The sequence below is a fragment of the Lygodium microphyllum genome, chromosome 23, assembly GCF_053477565.2.
Source record: "Lygodium microphyllum isolate KBCC chromosome 23, Lygodium_microphyllum_v1.1.10, whole genome shotgun sequence".
In the NCBI taxonomy this organism is placed as follows: domain Eukaryota; kingdom Viridiplantae; phylum Streptophyta; class Polypodiopsida; order Schizaeales; family Lygodiaceae; genus Lygodium; species Lygodium microphyllum.
The window spans coordinates 626,634-647,076 of NC_141157.1; the positions used below are offsets into that span (position 1 = coordinate 626,634).

General features: G+C 41.7%; 1 protein-coding gene across 1 annotated transcript in view; it reads left to right on the top strand.

The window, feature by feature from the left end:
* The window catches only part of LOC148015792 (proteasome subunit alpha type-2-A), a 56,220-nt gene that overhangs the window by 6,125 nt on the left and 29,652 nt on the right, over nucleotides 1–20,443 (top strand). Inside the window, exons 2-7 of the mRNA XM_087663970.1 lie at nucleotides 9,820–9,884; nucleotides 10,276–10,322; nucleotides 10,510–10,585; nucleotides 10,661–10,728; nucleotides 11,050–11,119; nucleotides 11,248–11,333. Of these exons, the coding sequence (XP_087520096.1) occupies nucleotides 9,820–9,884; nucleotides 10,276–10,322; nucleotides 10,510–10,585; nucleotides 10,661–10,728; nucleotides 11,050–11,119; nucleotides 11,248–11,333 (412 nt within the window). The remainder of the gene's footprint in view (nucleotides 1–9,819; nucleotides 9,885–10,275; nucleotides 10,323–10,509; nucleotides 10,586–10,660; nucleotides 10,729–11,049; nucleotides 11,120–11,247; nucleotides 11,334–20,443) is intronic.

Below are 20,443 nucleotides of genomic sequence, written 5' to 3' on the forward strand. Positions count from 1 at the left end.
CTGTGTCTGAGAGGTAAGAAGAAGAGTAGGGAGGGCGGTAGAAGACGTCAATTTGTAGATGCCGTTCTCCTCATATCCTGATAAGAGAACCTTCCTTGACCCACGATCAAGGACTCGTACCGAATCACTGTCAAACTCCACCAAAAGTCCAAGTGAACAAATCTTATGAACCGAAAGTAGACGATACCCTAAACCTGGCACATGCAAGACCTCTGAGGTATGGGTACCACCACGTCCATCTGGAATAAGCTGCATCTCACCCTGTCCTGCAATAGACACCGAAGAGCTATCTCCAATGAGAATTTGCCCACGCGAAGGTCGCAACTGGGCAAACACCAACTGGTGAAGGAGTCATGTGCCGGGAGGCACCATTGTCAACGATCCACTCTTGAGCCTGGGAATCTGTCATCGCAGCATCAGAAGCATTCGGTGTAGAGTCCTTAATGACAGCTTGATGAAGAAACGTAGCTGATGAGGGTGTAGCCATTGCTCCAGAATCCTTCGTGTCCTTCTTGTCTTTGTCAGGGCAATCCTTCTTCCAATGGCCAGTCTTTCCACAAATATGGCATGTGGATTCTTTGTCCTTGTCCTTCTTTGACTTGTTGTCCTCCTCCTCCTTCTTTTGGTCCTTCCCCTTTTTCTGAGAGGCTTGACTTGTCAAGGCTTCCGACTTGGAAGCATGCTGTCCCTTCAGTTGTTCCTCTTTGTCCAAGACCATAGGAACCAACTCTTCCCACCGAAGAGTAGACTCACGCCCCGAAGCAATAAGGGCGGAGTAGAAAGCACCGAATCGTGGTGGCAACTGGGACAAGAGTGTGATCGCCATGTCTTCGGACGAAATCGGCTTCCTTGCATTCTGAACTTGCATTTGAAGCTGTCTAAGCTTGTTGATGTGCTCCTGCAACGAAGAAGACTTGTTCACGGACAAGGTCTGCATGTGCATCTCCAAAGAAACCCGCTTCATAAGGGTCATCCGGTTATACATCTGATCAAGCTCTAGCCATATCTCCCAAGCCACCGTCAAGTGCTCGATGTGGGCTATCACGGCTGTAGTACAAGACAGAAAAAGAAAAGAACGAATCCGGGCATTCAATTTTTCCTAGTGAGATTGTGCCTTGGCCAACTCCGCACGAGCATCGGAAGAGAGTTTGGACTCATCTCTCACCGAGGGCCGGTCGATCTCCTCCTGTACAAGCTCCGCCAAATCGTAGGACTCAAGGCTGGCCAACATCATCACGTGCGAGATGCGGTAATTTTCGCCATCGAGCTTTTGATCTGCGGGAAGAGCTGGTAAGACAGGCACCTTCCAGTCCATGATCGTCTGGAACTCCAAGTCAATCTCTGTAGACATCTTCACCTGTAATGCCTTCACAAACGCAAAAGCAGCCCCCTATGACTGTGAAAACGCAGCCTGCTAGGGCTCTTTCTTCCGCGTCCCGTACCTTCTTCACTCGCCGGAGGCGATGAAAAAGCAAAACCTGCACTTGAAAGCTGAAAACTCAGCCTTCCTCCTCTTCAAACGGCAGCAAACAGCAGCAAATCCACCAACTGGACTCCTTTCCCGCGCGCCCACGCTCGCTTCAGCCTTGTTCCGAGGCGCAGCCCTCCCGCTCGCCCTCAAACGCTGGAAACGCAGCCTTGTGTCGCGATGGAAGCTCCTCTTCAGGTTGGTTCTTCACTCAGCCAGCCCTTCTACACTGATCTGATACCATGTCAGAGTGCAACGATGCGGACGCGTGGGACCAAGACTGAGAGAGAGAGAATGCAGAGAGATCAGAGAGAAAGACAGTGGAAGATGAAGATCTGCTGTATACAAAGATATGCAGATATGTACACGGGCGCAGTGCACGGGACTGCGTGTCTCCACCTCGACGATGCAACGTGCTGTTCACCTCGAAGTCCACTGTAGTCTGCACGATCTCCAACCTGAAATCTGCAAACAGAGATGTAATCTGCAGGAGCCTCCAGCCTGAAACCTGCGATCAACAGAGATGGGAGAGATTGCAAAAGATCGGCTATAAATAGCCAGAAAATGGGCGTCAAAAATAGGCAGATGCAGTCGACTGACCAGGTACAAGTCAGACTGCCACGTGGCAGTCCCATTGGTCAGTCCGACTGTACGCACAGGATCTGATCGTTAACATCCCTTGAGCTCTATGGCAATTAGTGGTTTCGGCTCATAACCATACGTAAGCATAAATGGGCTATAACTAGTAGCCGAATGCTTAGCATCTTTATAAGCAAACTCAATTTGAGGAAGATAATATTCCCAATCAAATTGTCTATAAGAGACAAATGCATAAAGCACATTCTTGATGGTTTGATTTGTCTGTTTAGTCTGCTCATCAATCTTGTATGTTTCGAGGACGATATGGACAATTGAGTTTTCAATTTTTGAAAAACCATGTGCTAGAAATGGCCAATGAACTTAGGATCCCAATCATCAACTATTTCATGAAGTAAACCATATAGTCTAGAAAGGTGCTCGACAAAGAGACTAGCTGACTCATGGCTTTTCACTATCATCTTTTTTTTTTGTTTATCCTTCCCTTGTTACCCCTTCTAAGAATGAGCAACAAGAGTTCCCTCTAAGGGATTATTCAGATGAACTGATCGAACAACCATGCATAATGCAATAGTTGACACTCAAATTCATAGACTCTAGGTAAATGGGTAGAGAAACTACTTGCTGCTCAAAAGTGAAGTATTTACACGACAACTTGTTGAGAAACAATATTACTTTTTCGCCAGAGGACTTAGGAGTCCTTGTAGTGAAGAATCTGGCAAGGAGATGTCGATACTCAGCCAACTTCACTTTCAAGTCATCCCGGTCAAAGATTTTGAAGTTCAAAAGCTCATGGTGAAGATTTATTTGATGGGTCCTATTGCGAGCCACATAGCAATCAGTCAAGTGTGCCCATTGTTGTGATGCTATGTCAAAATGCTAAAGCGGAGAATGAAATTCAGGCAATAAGCCTTGCATTAGTTTGACAATAGCGGAGGCATTCCTTGCCTTCCATGAGTGGATGATCTCGTATGAAACAAGTGGGGGATTGGGTTGGGGTTCCAACCTGTGCACAAGATCCCATAGCTTCTGTGAGTCGAGGACATGTCTCATCAAGTTCGACCAAGTTGTAAGGTTTGATTCGTTAAAACGAGTCTTGTCATTGAATGCATGCTTGGCGGAAGATGAGGTAGAACCATAAGGTATTGGGAATGTGAGGTAAGATGGATATGGAGGATAAGATGGTGGTGGTGGAGGAGTTTGATGATAAGGAGGAGCAAGGGGAAGAGGTGGATAGGCAGAAATAGGATGTGAGTGTCCAATGAGTGCAGATTGATGCGGAGACATTGGAACATGAATGTTTCCATAAGGTGTCAGTGGAGATGGAGGCACTAGGGCACGTACGCCTTGTCGAAATGTCGGTTGGGACACATCATAATGACCAGAAGGTCCACCAAGTAATGCCATGGAGGCAAATTATGGCACCAATTGATCCACACTTGGGAGAGATTGGGGGAATACCCAGGTTGCAATGATCTCGAAAGTGTGTGAAGAAAAGGTGGGACACTACCCAACTAAGGAAGAGATGAGGTCTTGATGGCTGTGCCTAAGTTTGAAGAATCCCCCAGTGTGGTGAATGAAAAGACATGTGATCCTATATGAGATGCAACATGCGGTGCACTTAATGGAGGCTGAAAGGGTGTGACAGCAAAATAAGAGGGTGGGATGGGAGGGAGGTTAAATGGATTTATGATAGGTATAATTGTGGAAAATAATGTGGGTTCCTTTTGTTCATTAAATGCACTAAATTAAAATGATGACGATAAAGATGTAGCTACTTCTTTTTGACCTTCGAAAACAAAATTGTTTGAAGGAAAAAAAGTGGAAAGAGTACTCACAGTTTCTTGTTTCAAGTGCTTACCTAGGCTTGAGTTCATAAAGAAATATTTGTCTTTTTTATTGCTCATAAACTAAAAATTGTTTTGCATACATTCTTCATGATAAAAATCATCCATACCAACAAGAAAAGAGAAATCATCATTAATAGAATCTGAAATGGTAGACATACCGGACACCAAAGAGAATAAGTATGAAGGCAATGGAGTGTGCTCTATGCCCAATTTCCACTTATAGATGGCCAGTCCTAAGTGGAGATTTTGCCCTTTCTACATGGTTAGTAGATTGGTGCACCGAATCTAAAGGGTAAAATTCAGACTTACCCTCTATTTGTTGCTAGGCTCTATGCATCAAAATGAGATCCTCTCAGTTGCAGTGATCTCGTAAGGTTGTGGAATTCCATGGTAGTGCAATGTTTGTCCAGCGATGTCGGGAGCTTGTGAAGCAAGCTGTGAGGCCCACTTCGAATTGTTCCTCCATGGATTTAGCTCGGATGTGAGAAGTGGTGTGGGAGTAGTGTTTGAAGTCATTTGCCCTTTTGTTGTTTCTACTTCTTGTGTAGGGCTTTTAGATTAGGACCTAGGTTTCTCTCAGAGAACTTGGCTTTGATACCATGTGAAGAAATACCCTAACACAAAAACATAAATAACACCATATGACAAAGCACAGATTGATAGAAGAACATAGTTAAGGTTAGGGTAACTCAAAGACAATGAACACAGAGAATGAATGAAGTGATATGACTACTGAATATACAATGCTCATGTAGCAAACACACTATGTAGTGAATGAATATCGAACCTCGAACACTTGTATCTCAAGGATCAAGGCAAGGGTAATGAGCTGGAAAATGTGTCGTCTTCTGAACAGATCCTGAATTGTAGCAAGGTAGCCTCCGAGTATTGAACAATAGTCAATGCAGCTTGTGTGTGGCTGGACTTGATGTAGATGGCAGTGTAGAGAGTGTGTGCTGTAAATGTAGGCCGAGGAGAGAATATTTGTAAATGTAGGTTGAGGGGAGAGATAATTTGCAAATGCAACAAGGAGGTGAGAGAAGACAGCAAACACAGGTTGAGGAAAGAGAAAATCTGTAGTGATAGCAATCACAATAGTATGCTGATGTGGTAGGCTGTATGACAATTGGATAGGTGGACAGCAGCAATCGCCCGACTGGAAACAATAGCAAAATGATGGAGGGCTGGAAACAACGCTTGATGAGTGAAGACTGCAATGGATAGGTTGGACTGAGATCTCCTCCATGAACGGGGTCTGGGCAGCAAGTTGAAAACACTTGAAACCTGCAAAAACGAGATTATGGCTGAATAGAGGGTAGCATATACCTATTTATAGAAAGTTTGGGCCCTCCCAAGTGGGTTTGTGCTCATGGGATACAAACACTCTTTAGGAATGCATTTCTTTTCAAATAAACAAGTTTTTTTTCTTAATTAAGCATGTTTTGGGACTGTTTAAGTGAAGGTAATGCATTTTTAGCTCAACAATCCTTAGGGACCACCACCATGCCCCATAATACTGTAGTGACTTGTGAGAAGTTGTAATATCATAGTAGATGCAAACAATGACAATCAAGTAGGACCATGGATACCCAAGTAGTGGGTGATCAAACCACCACCAAGGTGCCTTGAAGCAACTCTTGACGATCCTGGGAAGCCCCCTTTGAAACACAAAGGGCCAAGAAATCCACACTTGCATTACCAATATTGGCCCCCTCTAAATGGGATGGGAGGTATGAGGGAACCGCCAGAGAAGATGGTGGGGGATGGGATGGAACGGCCCCCTTTGAAACACAAAGGGCCAAGAAATCCACACCTGCATTACCAATATTGTCCCCCTCTAAAAGGGATGGGAGGTATGAGGGAATCGCCAAAGGAGATGGTGGGGGATGGGATGGAACGTGTGGAAAAAATTGTGCACAATTGAGAACAGGTGCCACAATAGAAAATTGCCTCAAAAGGGAACTGCACCATGGAAGGGGAAGGGGGCATAGATAGCCCCCTCTTGCCAACTTGCCACAAAAGTGGCTCCTTTAGAAGGATCCTCAACAAACATGGTCGGTGGTGTGAAGATAATGCGGGTCCTAGGAAGGCCATAAATTGAGAGAAGATGGAAGTCCAAGTCAAGAACATGGAGGTTCTCAGAAACAGAGGTCGATGGATGGTTAGACAATAGAGGCAAGGTGCCAACATCGCTAATAGGGATCAAAGAAATGTCACTAGCAGTAATGATACCATTGACCTACGAGGAACTGTAACAAATCACCTTGGGGAGTCATAGGACTTGGTGCACTAGGCGGCTTCTCCACTTGATAAATGTGTAGAAACATTGACTCAGTGGAAGTAGCGTGTGATAAAGTAGAGGTAGACGAAGGCTCTGACGCTCTCGGATGAAGGTGAAGGTATATCCTCCAACACTTCTCCTCGAGGTGCGAGGTCTTTCCACAATGAGGACACGTAGGCTATCCTCTATGCTTTCCCACAAAAATTGTATCAGAGTCGAAAGATAACTCCAACTTCTTCCTCTTCTTTTTCTTCTACTTGGCTTGTCTTGTTCCTATAGGTAAAATTGTACAAGCATGGCCATGTGCACGGGCTCCACAAAAATGTGTCGCATTGTGATGCGCATCTTGCTCAAGCACCAATGGAACTAGCTCCTCCCAAGTGAGAGTCTGCTGACTATGAGAAGTGAGAAGATTGTTGTAGAACACATCATATGTCGATGATGGAAGATATGAGAGAAGTGTTAGAGCTAGGTCCTTCGAAGAAATGTCTATAACAAGGAATGAAAGCTCATCCCAAATCTCCTCCATCTTGTGGATGTAATCCCTCATCGTAGGGGAATCTGCAATAGAGTTGTTGTAGCTTCAACTCAAGAGATAAGCGATGCCCAAATGTTTGGATTCGGAAGAGATGCCAATCTCCTCCAAATCTTTGCAGTGGTGCAGAGATGTTTAACATGCGTGAGCACAGAATCTGTACAACTCAAAAGGAGAGAAGAGCAGGCTCATCCCATAAAGCTACTGAATTCATAGTCACATTATCATGAGGATCCATTGTAGGCTAGGGTATATGGATTCTAACAAAATCCCAAAGGTCACAATTGTCGAGGAGACACTCCATGCAGCACGACCATAGAGCGTAGTTCGTCCCATCCAGCTTGTCGGATGCGGAGAGAGAGGGTAGAACTAGCTCTTGCTTAGGAGATGCCATTAGTGCCAATCGGGGACTAGAAGCCCCGGAAGAATATAACGGGAAAGAAAATAATAAGATGGTGGTCGGTTTGAATGATCCTGATCCACTTGATGCCCCATAGCATACACGTTGGCCATATTTGTCCTTCAATAAAGTACCTGCAAGAAAACAAAGAAATTGCTGCCATTGGAAAGTCCTCCACCTGTATGGGGTCTGTCAATATGCTGATAAGAGAGCAAGGTAGATGGGGAGCATTTGAGGTGTGAGAGATAACTCGATGCCGAGCTGAAGGGGCAGATCTGCAGAACGCAGATATGGCTGCAATAAATGCGGTTAAAAAAGGTCAAAAACTTGGTGCTCAGCCAAGAAAAAGGTAACCTGGCAAATAGAGAGGCTGTCCAGTAGGAAACACAGCAATGACAGTAAATCTGTCCGCCTATGAACAGGGCATTCAGCCTGTGTGGCAGCCACTCAGCAGAGAGGAAATAGCCCAGATGCAAAATGCAAACAGTGATAGGTCTGATCTGTAAGATCCTGCTGAAAACGCAGGTATACTGCAGAGAAAACACTCTCCTGAGAGCTTAGGAACTTGTGGAACACTCCTTGCTTGAAATGCAATAGATACGGAGGTCTGTCCGCCTGCTGAACAGGCCACCCAGCCTGTAGGATGCTGCCCAGCAAAGAAGGTCCTCAGAACCAAAACACAGATGGACACGGGTCTCTTCACCTGAAAAGCGGGTCATCCAAAGAAAGGGGAGGTCCTGCACAGCAAATCGCAAATGTGCAAAGAGCTGACTGCCAAAAATGAGGGCATGTCTAGCTGAAATAGAGGCACCCAGCAGAGAAGAACACTCCCCTGCTGTAAACGCAAAGTTTCCAGCAGCCAGCTGCCACAAGGGAGAAAATAATCCGCCCTGGCTGAAAACACAAATCTGCAGCCCCAAACTGGTGACAAAAATGACTGGTACCTCAAAAAAAGTGCTCCTCTTTAAGATCTCCAGCACACATGGCTTTGATACCATGTGAGAGTGTGCAAAGGAAAGCGGAAAGTGAACACGGAGAGGAGACAAAGAGAGAACACAGAGGGAAGGAACAATGTGATTGCAAGATATAAGGTTACAATAGTCAGCCCCAATATGCAGCTCTATGCGTTAGTGTGGGCACTAGACGGTAGGAAGGGGATGAGAGAATTGGGGCTGGCTAATAATGAGGGATCAATGATGGATAATGGATAATGAAAGTGGGAGGGCCGGCTACCTATATATAGGCGAAAAAGAGGGAAAATCCTAAATGTGGTCAAACCCCTAAAAAATAGCCAAAAGTGCAGAAAAAGAAATGCATTGATGTGTCATCCATCTAAAGTGTCAGAAACACAAAATGACAAACAAATACAATGTGAGAGCTCCTAATGTCCTCGTTTGACTCAAGCTGAGGCTCACAAGTAAGAGATGACCATACAAGGCACACATTATTGCTAATAGTTTCTTTATCACAAAAAGTGGAAATAATTGAATCTTGATGCGTGTCACTAATGCTGTGCAGAAGCACATCACGACCAGGGATTCCTTCTTTGACCAAACCTCCCATCATGGGCTTGGCCCACACCAACTTTGGGATTTTGAGCTCTAGACTAATTTGATATACATGTGGCAAAACTCCCTTGGATCCACCATCTTGATAAATTGATGAGGTCAACAAGCCTTGCCACCGCCCTCTCATAGTCCCTCTCTGGCCAAGGAACTCATGAGGATGTCATCACTAGGGCTACAAAATGGATTCCTTAATCATTGTAGTCTTATAGCTGCACGATGGGAGTTGAAGTTGGAGTCTGAGGATGATGAAAGGTTTGGGTTGCCCCTGCCCTTCTTCCCCTTCTTCCCCAAAGCCGCTAGCTTCTTGCAATTCTTTCGGAGATACACTTATTGCTATAGAAGGACATCACCTTCTTCCTCTTGTATCTGCTCTCTATAGCTACAAAAGCTTGAACATCTGGAGCACTGCCTAGAGTAGGCACTCTCCCCTATAACTGCACCAACCATGTTAGTGACGTACATATCCTGGATGTACAGGCTCATAGGTTGAGTGCGTTTCATTTTTGAGGTGGCACACAATTAATGCTGGCTGATATGATTTATTGGCATTTATTGGTGCTGGATGACCTGTTTATTTGGATGTATCATTTCAGCCTAGCAGGGTGGTGTGGGTGGTGATATAGATGCCAAGCCTTGTTATGTGAGCATGGCTTGTCATGTTGTTGGTCCTAGGTTCGGGGGTGAGCCTGCTTGGCTCTATGGCTGGGAGTTGAGTTTGATACCCACTCCTTTATATTTCATTCTACATGAGTATGGCTTGTGTAGTGCCTGAAGTGCAAGTTTCATCCGATGAGCATGTTTCAAGTATGGGCACATTGCACAAGTTTTGTGTTGGTGAATGGGGCTCTTGTAAAGTGGGCTGTTGTGAGCAAGTGAAAAATACAAATCACTAGCTGAACTGATCAGCTCTGTTTCTCATACTTATGCTCATGGAGGATGTGTGTGCAGTATATATATATCTCAAGGCCATGTTTTGTAATCTGTACACTTACTTTTATTGATGAGTTTGTGGATGAAGCGTGCTGCTTGTGGACATTCCTTAGTAAATGATTGCTTATGTTGTGTTCTGAATCTATTTGATAGTTACTTTTTTGATCTGCCTGTAAATTTTTCATGGCAGCTTCAAATGGAGTGGTTATTGCGACAGAAAAGAAGTTGCCATCAATTCTTGTAGATGAAAGCTCGGTATGGGTTCAACTTTCAGTTTGCTAAATGTATCAATATTTGAAGACCATTATGTTATATTCTACTTGGAAAGGATCTGGAACCAATATCATTCACATGTTATTTTGCTGCCTGTTTGCATCACTTTGAATTTTTGCCTCAGTTGGCTTAAGGATTACGCATTGTAATCCTGCAAGCCAATAAGTGATGGTTTGTATTGCATCAGACTATTCTAAACACTATAAAATATCTAACTTGGTTTATTTGACATTTAGTGTGATTGTGGGTGCTTGTCCATTGTTGAGAATCAAGCTGACAATTCTGCTCTTGTGGTGTATCACATTAAAGATCTGAAATTTAGAAGGGCTTTCTCTGATGTGCTTTTACAGTTTAGAGTATGTTTATTTTGCAGGTTAAAAAAATCCAGCTGCTTACACCAAACATTGGTGTTGCTTACAGGTTTGTGCCTTTGATGTCTTTGACTCTCTGTTGTTTACATCTTGCCCTTCAGAGGGGAAGTCTTTTCTTTTGACATGTTCTCCCAAGATGCTAATACTGTTCTATTTCCTGTTATATTACATATGTCCATATTTTCTCCTTGTCAGTGGTTTTCTTTGTAAAGCTCACAGCAATCTTTGATTAACAGTGGAATGGGTCCTGATTCTCGAGTGTTAGTACGAAAAAGCAGAAAACAAGCCCAACAATATTACCGTGTGTACAAGGTACTCGCTGTAAGCTTTCTTACATGAGGTTCACATCCTTTGTGAAGAAATTCTGATTTGATTTTTTCGGTTTAGGAATACATTCCTGTGTTGCAATTGGTCCGAGAGACTGCAGCTGTGATGCAGGAGTTTACACAATCTGGGTAAATATATATTTCACATATTCAAGAGCTTGTTTTGCAGGTTCAGCTATTTATTTATCTTCCCATTTCTTATACAGACAACATATAAGAACGCTAATAGGTTTTAAGGAAGCTGCATTTAGATTTTGCTTGAAATTGAAAGTGCAACCAATTGTTACTAGTTGAAATATGCACCAAGTCTCTTTTATAGTCACCTGCACCATAATCATGATGTGCCTGCATTATAGTGACTGTTAACTTATATGCGAAACTGATTTTTATTAGAAAATTATAAAGCAATGTGGACTGTGGTGTCCAATGACATTGTCTCTTACCATGCAGTGGTGTGAGACCCTTTGGTGTGTCATTACTAGTGGCTGGTTATGATGATAATGGGCCACAATTGTACCAGGTGATCAAAATATTGTTTTGGCCTTTCATAATGCTTTGACTTATGCTCTAATTTAGCCTTTCCTTATGATCTATCTTTTGCTGCTTGTGTGAGGGATATGTTTATGGATATTGCAACATTATGAACAGGTGGATCCCTCAGGTTCATACTTCTCATGGAAGGCATCGGCAATCGGGAAAAATGTCTCAAATGCCAAAACCTTTTTAGAGAAAAGGTACCATCTTATACAACTTCATGCTATGCAAAGTCTTTTTAGACAAGGTGCATTTTATTGCAACTGCTGTGTGTTCATTCTCATTCATTCTTTTTTCTCTCAAGTGTAAAACACACTTGATGTATCATGGTGCTCAGATCCAGCAATTTCCTCAGATTTCAGTCCAACAGCATGCATAAGCCAACAAGTATAATGCAAAATTTATATAAAGTTAACAATCATAATGCAAAATTTATGTATGGAACACACCCTGTCTTATGAAGACATCAAAACTATTGCACTCTTCTTTGGGTGAAAAGAGACATGGCTAATTATATTACCCAGAAAAAATACAAAGAAGTACAAGTGCTTAGTAGTCTAGCTGGAGCTGAATGCAAGTCAAATCATACATAAACAAGGTCTCTCAAGGTGGTTTTGGGGGATGGGAGAGAAGCCATCGTGGATGAGTGTACACCATCAGGGTTTTTCATCTCAATAAAAAACAGGCTATGACAACTCCAAATGTGAAGGAAGTGATGTTGAAGCTCTCACTGTTGCCAAGACTCCTCATGAAGTTGCTCCCAATGTCCTTTGAGGGGAGGGAATGATGGATGACCAAAGCTTTGCCAAGGTGGCATATAGTGAAAGGCTTTCATTGCTGAAGATTAGTTGGCAATTAGCCTTCCAAATGTACCACCTTGTGAGGTTATCGATAATGTAACACACCTCTAATTGTGATACAATAGGTCACAATACTTGACGGTTGGGTAGAGCCTTCAAGCCCATAATTGTACATGAACATCCCTTAATGATGAAGATTGTTCCATGCATCTTCGCCTTGTAGGGAGGTGGTATCGTAGCAAAAAGCTCCCTTGATGATACATGCAAGGTTGGCTCTACTTGACAAAGGATCCTACAAGTGTAAAAAAATACTCGGCTATAAATAATAAAACACAAGTGTATGACAAATCACATATTGATAAAAGAACTTAGTAGGTTTACGACAACTTAGAGACAATGAACATTGAAGGTAAAAGAAGAATAATGAATAGATACAATGCTCATGTTGTAGACACACTATGGAGGGTGAACATTGAATACCAAATCTCGAACTCCCGTGTCTCTAGGACTGGGGGTAGAGTGTGTGAGCTGGAGAGTGTGTCTTCCTTTGTACGGATCTTGAAATGTAGTAGATGGTCTTCAAATGTGTATGGCAGCAGCAAATGCATATTTGTAGAGTCTACATTTGTACTCGAATGGACTAGAATACCTTGAATGGTGGGCTGTAGGCTGAAATGTGTCAAAAGAATGAAAGTGACATATGCAGATTGTGAATGCAGCATTTAGGCTGCCAAATGTAAATGCAGCCAATTGAGGGTTTGGGTGTAACAAATGCATCTGTTTGGAGCCTCTTAGATAATAGGCGATTGTTGAGAATAGTGTAAATTGGTTAGATTTTGGAAAACTGGCACCTACAATAAAAGTTGGATGTAGAGGGCTGTAGATTGATCGCTAGGTACTCAAGAAGGGTTGGATGCCACGAGGACGTAAAGTTTATTTCTTCGCTTAGCATTTGATTAAAAGCTAATCAAATGTGCAAATGCGACTTGCACATGTGAGGCGCATGTCAATTATTTCATAGTTCGGGACCCAAGACCTCGAGATATGAATTGGTACCAAAGGAAAAAGTTGTAATAAGTTATGGTTGATAGATACTAGGTGGTATTGAGTGTTAGAACTTGGCCTAGAACATTTAATTAGCCATTAGTGTTAGTAGTGAAACTAGGAAATTGGCACGAATAATTAATTAATATCAATTCCGTGCTAATGAGTGGTTAAGATCACTTGGGTTGATAAATTGGCCTAGCCAAATAAATTGTTGGTTGGTCAGATTATTTTTCTAGGCACAAAAATAATTGTTACTTTTTTTAGAATTTATATTTTCAAAATTAATTTAATGGGTTGGATAATGCTATTGCAAGGTTGCCACTTGGTAAAAACTTGCCCTTGCAAGTTTGAGAAAGCTGAATTGGGGCTGAAGGGAGAAGGAAATCTCGTTTTTGCATTTGCTATTGGGATGGGAGGTTGGGCTGCTGTTGCTTGCTTTTGGGCCCATTTCTTAGCCATCATTGGATACAATTTTGGTGAAGACAGTTGCATATTCTTGACTAGGGGAAGTTGCTGATCGTGGTTGATGCATTTTCTCTTGAAGATTACAACCTCTAATACTCATTTTGTTGTTGGTGAATCCTTTTGGGTTTGGAAAACTGGGTTAGCAGCTCAATTTCACCAAATTCTTGCAACAAATCTTTGGATTTTCTCTCTCTACAACATTCTCTTTCTTTTTCCAACCATTTCCTAGCTTTGCTCCAAGCAATCCATGGATGAATCTTTGCTATAAACCCTAATTTACAACATAAATTAGGGTTTGATGACCACCTTGGGAAGTGTGCCCAGATTTGAAAGCTTCAAGACTTGATTTTCAAAGCTGAAATTAGTGTATTTTAAATTTCTTGTATCGTCAGTTGTTTCATCAAAGGATCGAATGAAATCAATGAGATTGGTGCTGCTGCATAACGTGAAGGTTGGGAGGATTTAAGAGGCCAGCCAACTAGCATTGAATTTGGGGCTACTTTATTTTTCAAGAAGCATGGGTGAAGCAAACCTTTAGGTTGAGTTTTGGGCCTGAGAGAGGATGTTGAGCTAAAATATGCATTATAGCTGATTAGCATGTTTAAACAACACTAAAACATGCTTAATTAACGAAAAACACAAATTTGGTGCGCGGTTTGAGAGAGTTTCAATAGTCCCCCAAACCCCTAATTTTTTGAAACACCCTTCGACATCTATAAATAGATGGGCTACCCACCATTCAGCCTTACCCTTTGGTGCAGGTTTCTCACCCTACCATGCATATTTCAACCATCAGCCACCCATCATTTGTTGTCCAATCATCATTGATTGCAACCCACTACTATCCAGCCCTAGGAGCCCTATTTTCAGCCATCACCTTGCTGCAAGCTTCTAGCAAATCAAGGGGCGCATTGATTTGAAGGCTTGCTAGGGGCCAATACGTTGTTCAATGTCTAACATTAAGTGGTAACATTTGCATTGTCAGTTTATGTGAATTTTGTACTGGCTGTAATTAGTAGTAAATTAGATTACTACTGCCCTATTCGAGGAGGAAGGCTTGTTTCACAGTCCCATTGTGGGGATACCATGAAATCCCTTGACTTGGTGGGCTTGAGACACCTGATTGAAGGTCTTAGAAGTTTCGCTCTAGTGCTGAAATTTACAATATGGCATCTTATGGTGAGATGGGATTAAGTAGTGATGATGCATCTCATTTTGAAAATCCACATAATGAAGGGAAAAATGCAAAGCCTAATCTTGGATTAGGCTTATAGCATGGACAACAAGGAGAAAATGTGAGTGTTTACCAAGAAGCGGGTTCTTCAAGGCTATGAGATGCTAATGACCATCAAGGAGATGAAGAATATGATGATCAGTTCAATGCTGGATTGAAGGCAGCAGCTGACGTCTTTGTTTTATTGGCCAAATATCCACAGTTTGAGAGATTTTTAAATTCTCCAAGAAGAAAGTGTCACCTTCAAGGGGTTTAGGGTAGCAAGTAGCTTCCAAAGGACAGCTATTGTAGCCTAAAGATGCACCCAAGGTTGGGGATGAGCAAAAGTAAATGGTGCTAGTGGGATTGGATATCCAAATTCAAGGCTCATCTTGGTAGTGCCGATCGAATGGATTTTGGATTGCTGCGCATGCATGATTCGATGGGCCAGCCAAGATACTTGGGCGATAACACTATTTTTCATGCAATAGTGGGTTAGAGACCGCATACGGGAATGCATGGCACAACTTCTTATGGTATGTAACAACCAATGCATGGTGTGCAATGCCCAATGCATTTGGGTACAATTGGTAATATGCATAACCCCATGTATAGCTGCATTGACATGATGCTTGGAGCACAAAATGGCATGCTTGGTAATGCATTTGTACCCCCAAATGCTTACGGAGCTAGGGAATAAGTGCTGGTCATACAAATGCTTCTTTTGGTGTTGGTTATGATACTAATGTAGCAAATGCACTCTTTTTGTAGCAGCTAGTATATGACAACTTGACTCTCAAAGGGGGTAGCAAAAGACTACGATGAGGGTGAAAAAGGGGTAAAGTTTTGAGTCCTTTAATGGTGCACAAGATAGATTGAAAGCCTTGACTTTTATTCAGCAGTTTGATGCAACCTATTCAATGGGAAACTTCACCAAATCCTCAAAGATTCAGAAGGCAGCCATTGTCTTGAAGGGGAATGCATTGTGGTAGTGGTCCATACTCTTAATGCAAGGTAGAGTGCGACCGACATGGGTACAACTCAAGCAAATGTTTACATCCAATTTGTTGTCTAGTACATTTGAGGTGGACATCATGTTCACTCGAAACAAGCTTGATGCAACGCAATGTAAGAACTTGGAATAGTATAATAAGATGTTTTGGGATGCCTTCTTATTGTTTAGTCTCTTTTCATAAGCAAGTGGAAAAGTATGTATGTGGGTTGTCTAAGGGAACTGGGGATTTTTAAATGATGATATTGAGTTATGTAGTGCATGGGGCAAAAGGTGATTGATTTGTATGCTAAAGTGATAACTATTCAACAGAGAAGCACAAGACTCATACTTTGGATGTAAAGTTCAAAGGGAAATCTCTCCTTGTTGTATTGGTTGTTTCTATTTTCAAAGTAATGAAAAATCACATTTTGGTATACGGGGTTTTCACTAAGGATAAGCTTGATAATGAAAATGTTGGGGACATGTCAAAGTCAGAGAAGAATTGCATTTCATTTGTAAAAATGTGTACCGATTACTTCTCTTAGTCACTTTTAAGGTAGCTACTACTTGAAAGGGTAGAAGATTATGGCATAGATCTTATCTCTGGAAATAGGCCACCTAATAAGCCACCCAACAGGGTAAGTGCAGACCAGTAGGAGGAGATAATGAGTTAGGTAAATGAGCTGTTGGAAAAAGATTTGATTCAGCCAACTCATCTCCCTTTTGTTCTCCAATGCTTTGGCGTGGAAAAAGAATGGTTCATGGGGTATGTGCATTGACTATCGTACTTTGAATAAAATCACGAGAAAGAATTGGTTTTTGATCCCTTGGATCGATGATGTTATGGATAGATTGTATGGGATAGTCATATGCAGTTGTATAGATTTGAAAAGTGGTTATCATTAGATTTGCATTAGACCGGGGGATGTGTCTAAGATCGCTTTCAGGACATCTTTTGGATTTTATGAGTTTCTTGTCATTCCTTTTGGACTTATGAATGCTATTACCACTTTTGATCGGATGATGGATTGCATCTATAGGCCATATAGGGGATTTGTGGGCACCTTCTTGGATGGCATGATTATCTACTCAAAGAATGGGGTAGAGCATAGAAAGCATTTGGACACTGTGTTGAATGAGTTGCATAAGCATAGGTGAGTCATTAATGACAAGAAGAGTAGCTTTTTCTTGCATGAGATTCACTTTTTGGGGCACATAGTGTTGGTTGATAGTATTCATATGAACCTTGCAAAGGTTGGGGCTATATGTTCATGGTTACCTTTGAGGAATATAGATGAGATTTATAGCTTCTTACTCCTATTATAGGAAGTATGTATGGAGTTTGATTGAAATTGCATCTCCATTGTATGCTTTGCAGAAAAAGAGTGTCTTTTAAGTGGATTGCAGTGGAAATTTTAGCTTTTGAGAAGTTAAAGGAAGAAATGAGTTTACATCCTTTGCTTGCGTTGCGAGATTTGAGGAAGTCATTTGTTATTCGGTGTGATACATGTGGGAATAACATAGGGGATGTTTTAATGTAAGATGTTGGAGTTATTGCATATGAGAGTTGTGTTCTCCATGGTGCAAAGATGAATTTACACGTTTATGAGAAAGAATTGCTTGCTATAATTCATGTACTTTTGACATGGAAATACTATCTTTTAGGGGCTGATTTCATAGTGTAGATAGATCATCAGACATTGCACTATTTCTTGACTGTGACTAAGTTATTTGAGAAGCACAAGAGATGGGCCAATTTCTTATCTAAGATTCACTTTCAAATTGTTCACATAGATGGGAAAAAAAAATGTGGTTGTCAATGCATTGTCTTTTAAGCCTTAGATTTTGGCAGTCACTATGGTATATCACTCTCAGTTGAATGCTATGAAAGATCAGTATGTTGTTGATTTAGACTTTGGGAATGTATATGATGAGCCTTGCAATGGCCAGAGGCATGGGCACTTTGTGCTTGGTTCTGATGATGCATGGATGATTGTGTATTACAAAGTAGTTGAGGCCTTTAAGTGTTTACTGAGAGTTATACTCTTACTTAAGTAGGACATAGGGGGATTGATGCTACAATTAGAGTAGTGGAGCATTTCTTTTATTGGTCTTCTTTGAGACATGATGCTGAATAGTTTCTTAAGATATGCATCGTATGTTAGAAAGTGAAGTATAATAGGTGAAAGATGTTGGGTTTATTGCAATCCTTGGCTATTTCGAATAGGCCTTGATAGAGCATTGCTATGGACTATTCTAGAACACCTATAGGGAATGGTGGGATACAAACAATTATTTGCAGGTTCAGTAGGCAAGCTCATTTTGTTGTGGTGAAGAAGAAGATAAAGGTTGATAATATGACACACCTATTTTTGCAACATGTGTTTTAAGTATTATGACAGGCCAAAGTCGTTCATTAGTGATCGAGACCCTTAGACGACTAGTTTGTTTTGGAAGGGGCTATTTGAAAATATGGGTATCATGCTAAAATTTTCCTCGTCCTTTTATTTGCAAACAGATGGTTAGTCAAAAGAGGTAAATTCTATAGTGCTTGATCTCTTGAGATGCTATGCATCTGAGCATAAGTCACAGTGGGAGCAATATTTGCCTTTGGTAGAGTTTGCATTTAATAATATAGGGCATAGTTCCATTGGCAAAGCTCCATTTGAGATTGTGGAAGGTGGTAAGAAAGTGCCTCCTATTTTGCACACAAAGGATGAAATCTTTGAGAGGTTCGTATGTAGAAAACATGGATGTAGCCTATGCAAAGGTTAAGTGTAGACCATCTCTTGGGCTACACGTTGAAGCTCTTTGATCCATGATCCAAGCTCCTTGGGCATTTAAATGGTTAGTAAATGCAGTTGTTGCCGTGAGTGTCCTAGGTGCTAAGTGATGCTAGGGTCAGGGTTTATTTTAGGGTTTTCTATGATTGTTAAGTGTTAGGGTTTCATTTTTATTATTCAAAGACACTTCGTGCCTCATTTGCAAGTGTGGCATTATTCAGTGTGATCGCCTTGAGTGTTGTATTCTCTTTCACTCATTAATACATTGCTTCTCATTCGTGATTGAGTATTGTTCTCCATCGATTAATTCTTTCATTCTCATTCATTTTCCTTTAAATTAATTGCACAATTGCTCCACGCTTGGGCCAATAGTGGTATCAAAGCGAAGTTCCTTCATTGTGCTCGCCATTGCTTGCGGTCATTTTTCCATGCAGCCATTGCCATTGAGTGCCACACCTTGATTGGTTGCCGCTCAAAGCCATTGCCATTGTGCCGACTTGTACCAACATCGATGAGTGGTGATTGACGGTCACATGCCACTGTTTCAGCCATTGTCACTGCCATTCGGTCTCTTCTATCTTCTCTCAAAGCTCCCTTGCAATCTTTGGGATGTGCTTGCCCAATTGTGGCAGCTTGTGTGCATGCAACATTTGTTGAGCTGGATAGATTGCTGCCCTATTTGCATTGCATTGACCAGTTGGCTAGAATTGCGTTAAGCCATGTTGGACAGCGTGCCGCCCTGTGATTGGCACACTATTGCTCACCACCCAACACATCACGTGACTTGTGCGCAGTAATGATAGCTAGCTGCCATGCCTGATTCATGAAGCGCCACTTGTTTGCCATGTCATGCTTCAGCTAGGACTGTTGCCACGCACCTCGAGTAGTTCACCGATTCATCGTGTCACTGCTGCGCCATCACGTCTTTGCTGCCTGCCAGCTGACAAGGCACCATGTCATTGCAACAAATCAGTTGTCATGCCGTCTCTCTCCCGACAACATCAACGTCAAAGAATACATTATTCAATGACCTCTCTTAATTTTGAGTGGTCCCTAGCTCATGTTGATTGCCCCATCTAGGCATGAATTGTGCCAAATTTGGGGGTTTTCACCACAGTCATCCAATTTGGTCCAATTTTCCCCAAACTTTGGGGGTTCTCCATTAACTTAACCAAACTCTTCATCGAATCGAAGAAATTCAGTAGTGTCATCATCAAATTTGGAGCTTTTTTGTCAAATTGATCAATTTTCACTTCAATTTTGTGAGCAAATTTGGGATTTTTTCAGAATTTGGCATTTTTCATGGACATTGAGCTTCAACTTCATCACTGGGTGTGACATTTGACATCTTCCAGGTAAAAGTTTCAAAAAATTTGTCTAGGTTCTCTTCAATTTCTTGATAACTTTGGGGTTTTTCAACATTTGCACTCAATTGCATCTGAATTTCTTTGGAAAATTTGGCCTTTTTTGAGATTCATCAACTTTCATCAATATCAAGGCTCAACACACATTGTGGCATAGCATTAAACAACATTTGGGTAAAAATTTTATCCAATTTCTTCAATTTCTCTTTATTTTCAGGGTAAAATTTGGGATTTTGCCCAATTCCACCACCGAGATGCCTAAAATTTGGGGCTTTTGCCTCAATTCATTTTCTTAGCCCTTGATGTGCTCCAAAATCATATTATTTGGTTGCTGGAGCGTGGCCTTGTGTTTTCCCAACATTGAAAACAAATTTTATTATTTTGGTATATTATTGGGTGAATTTTCAGTATATTCTGCTGCTGTTCACATTATTGCAGCACTTTCAGCCATTTATCTCTAATTTCGGCATATTACTGATTACCGCCTTGATCGGGTAATATTTATTTCAAAAAATAGTAAAATTTTGTATATTTTTCTCTGTCCTCAGCAGGAAAACAGCAAAAAAGAAATTATTATTCTTCACATTACTTGACTTCATTGAGGCGGGCAGCATTTCATATATCAATGGCTTATTATTGTTCGG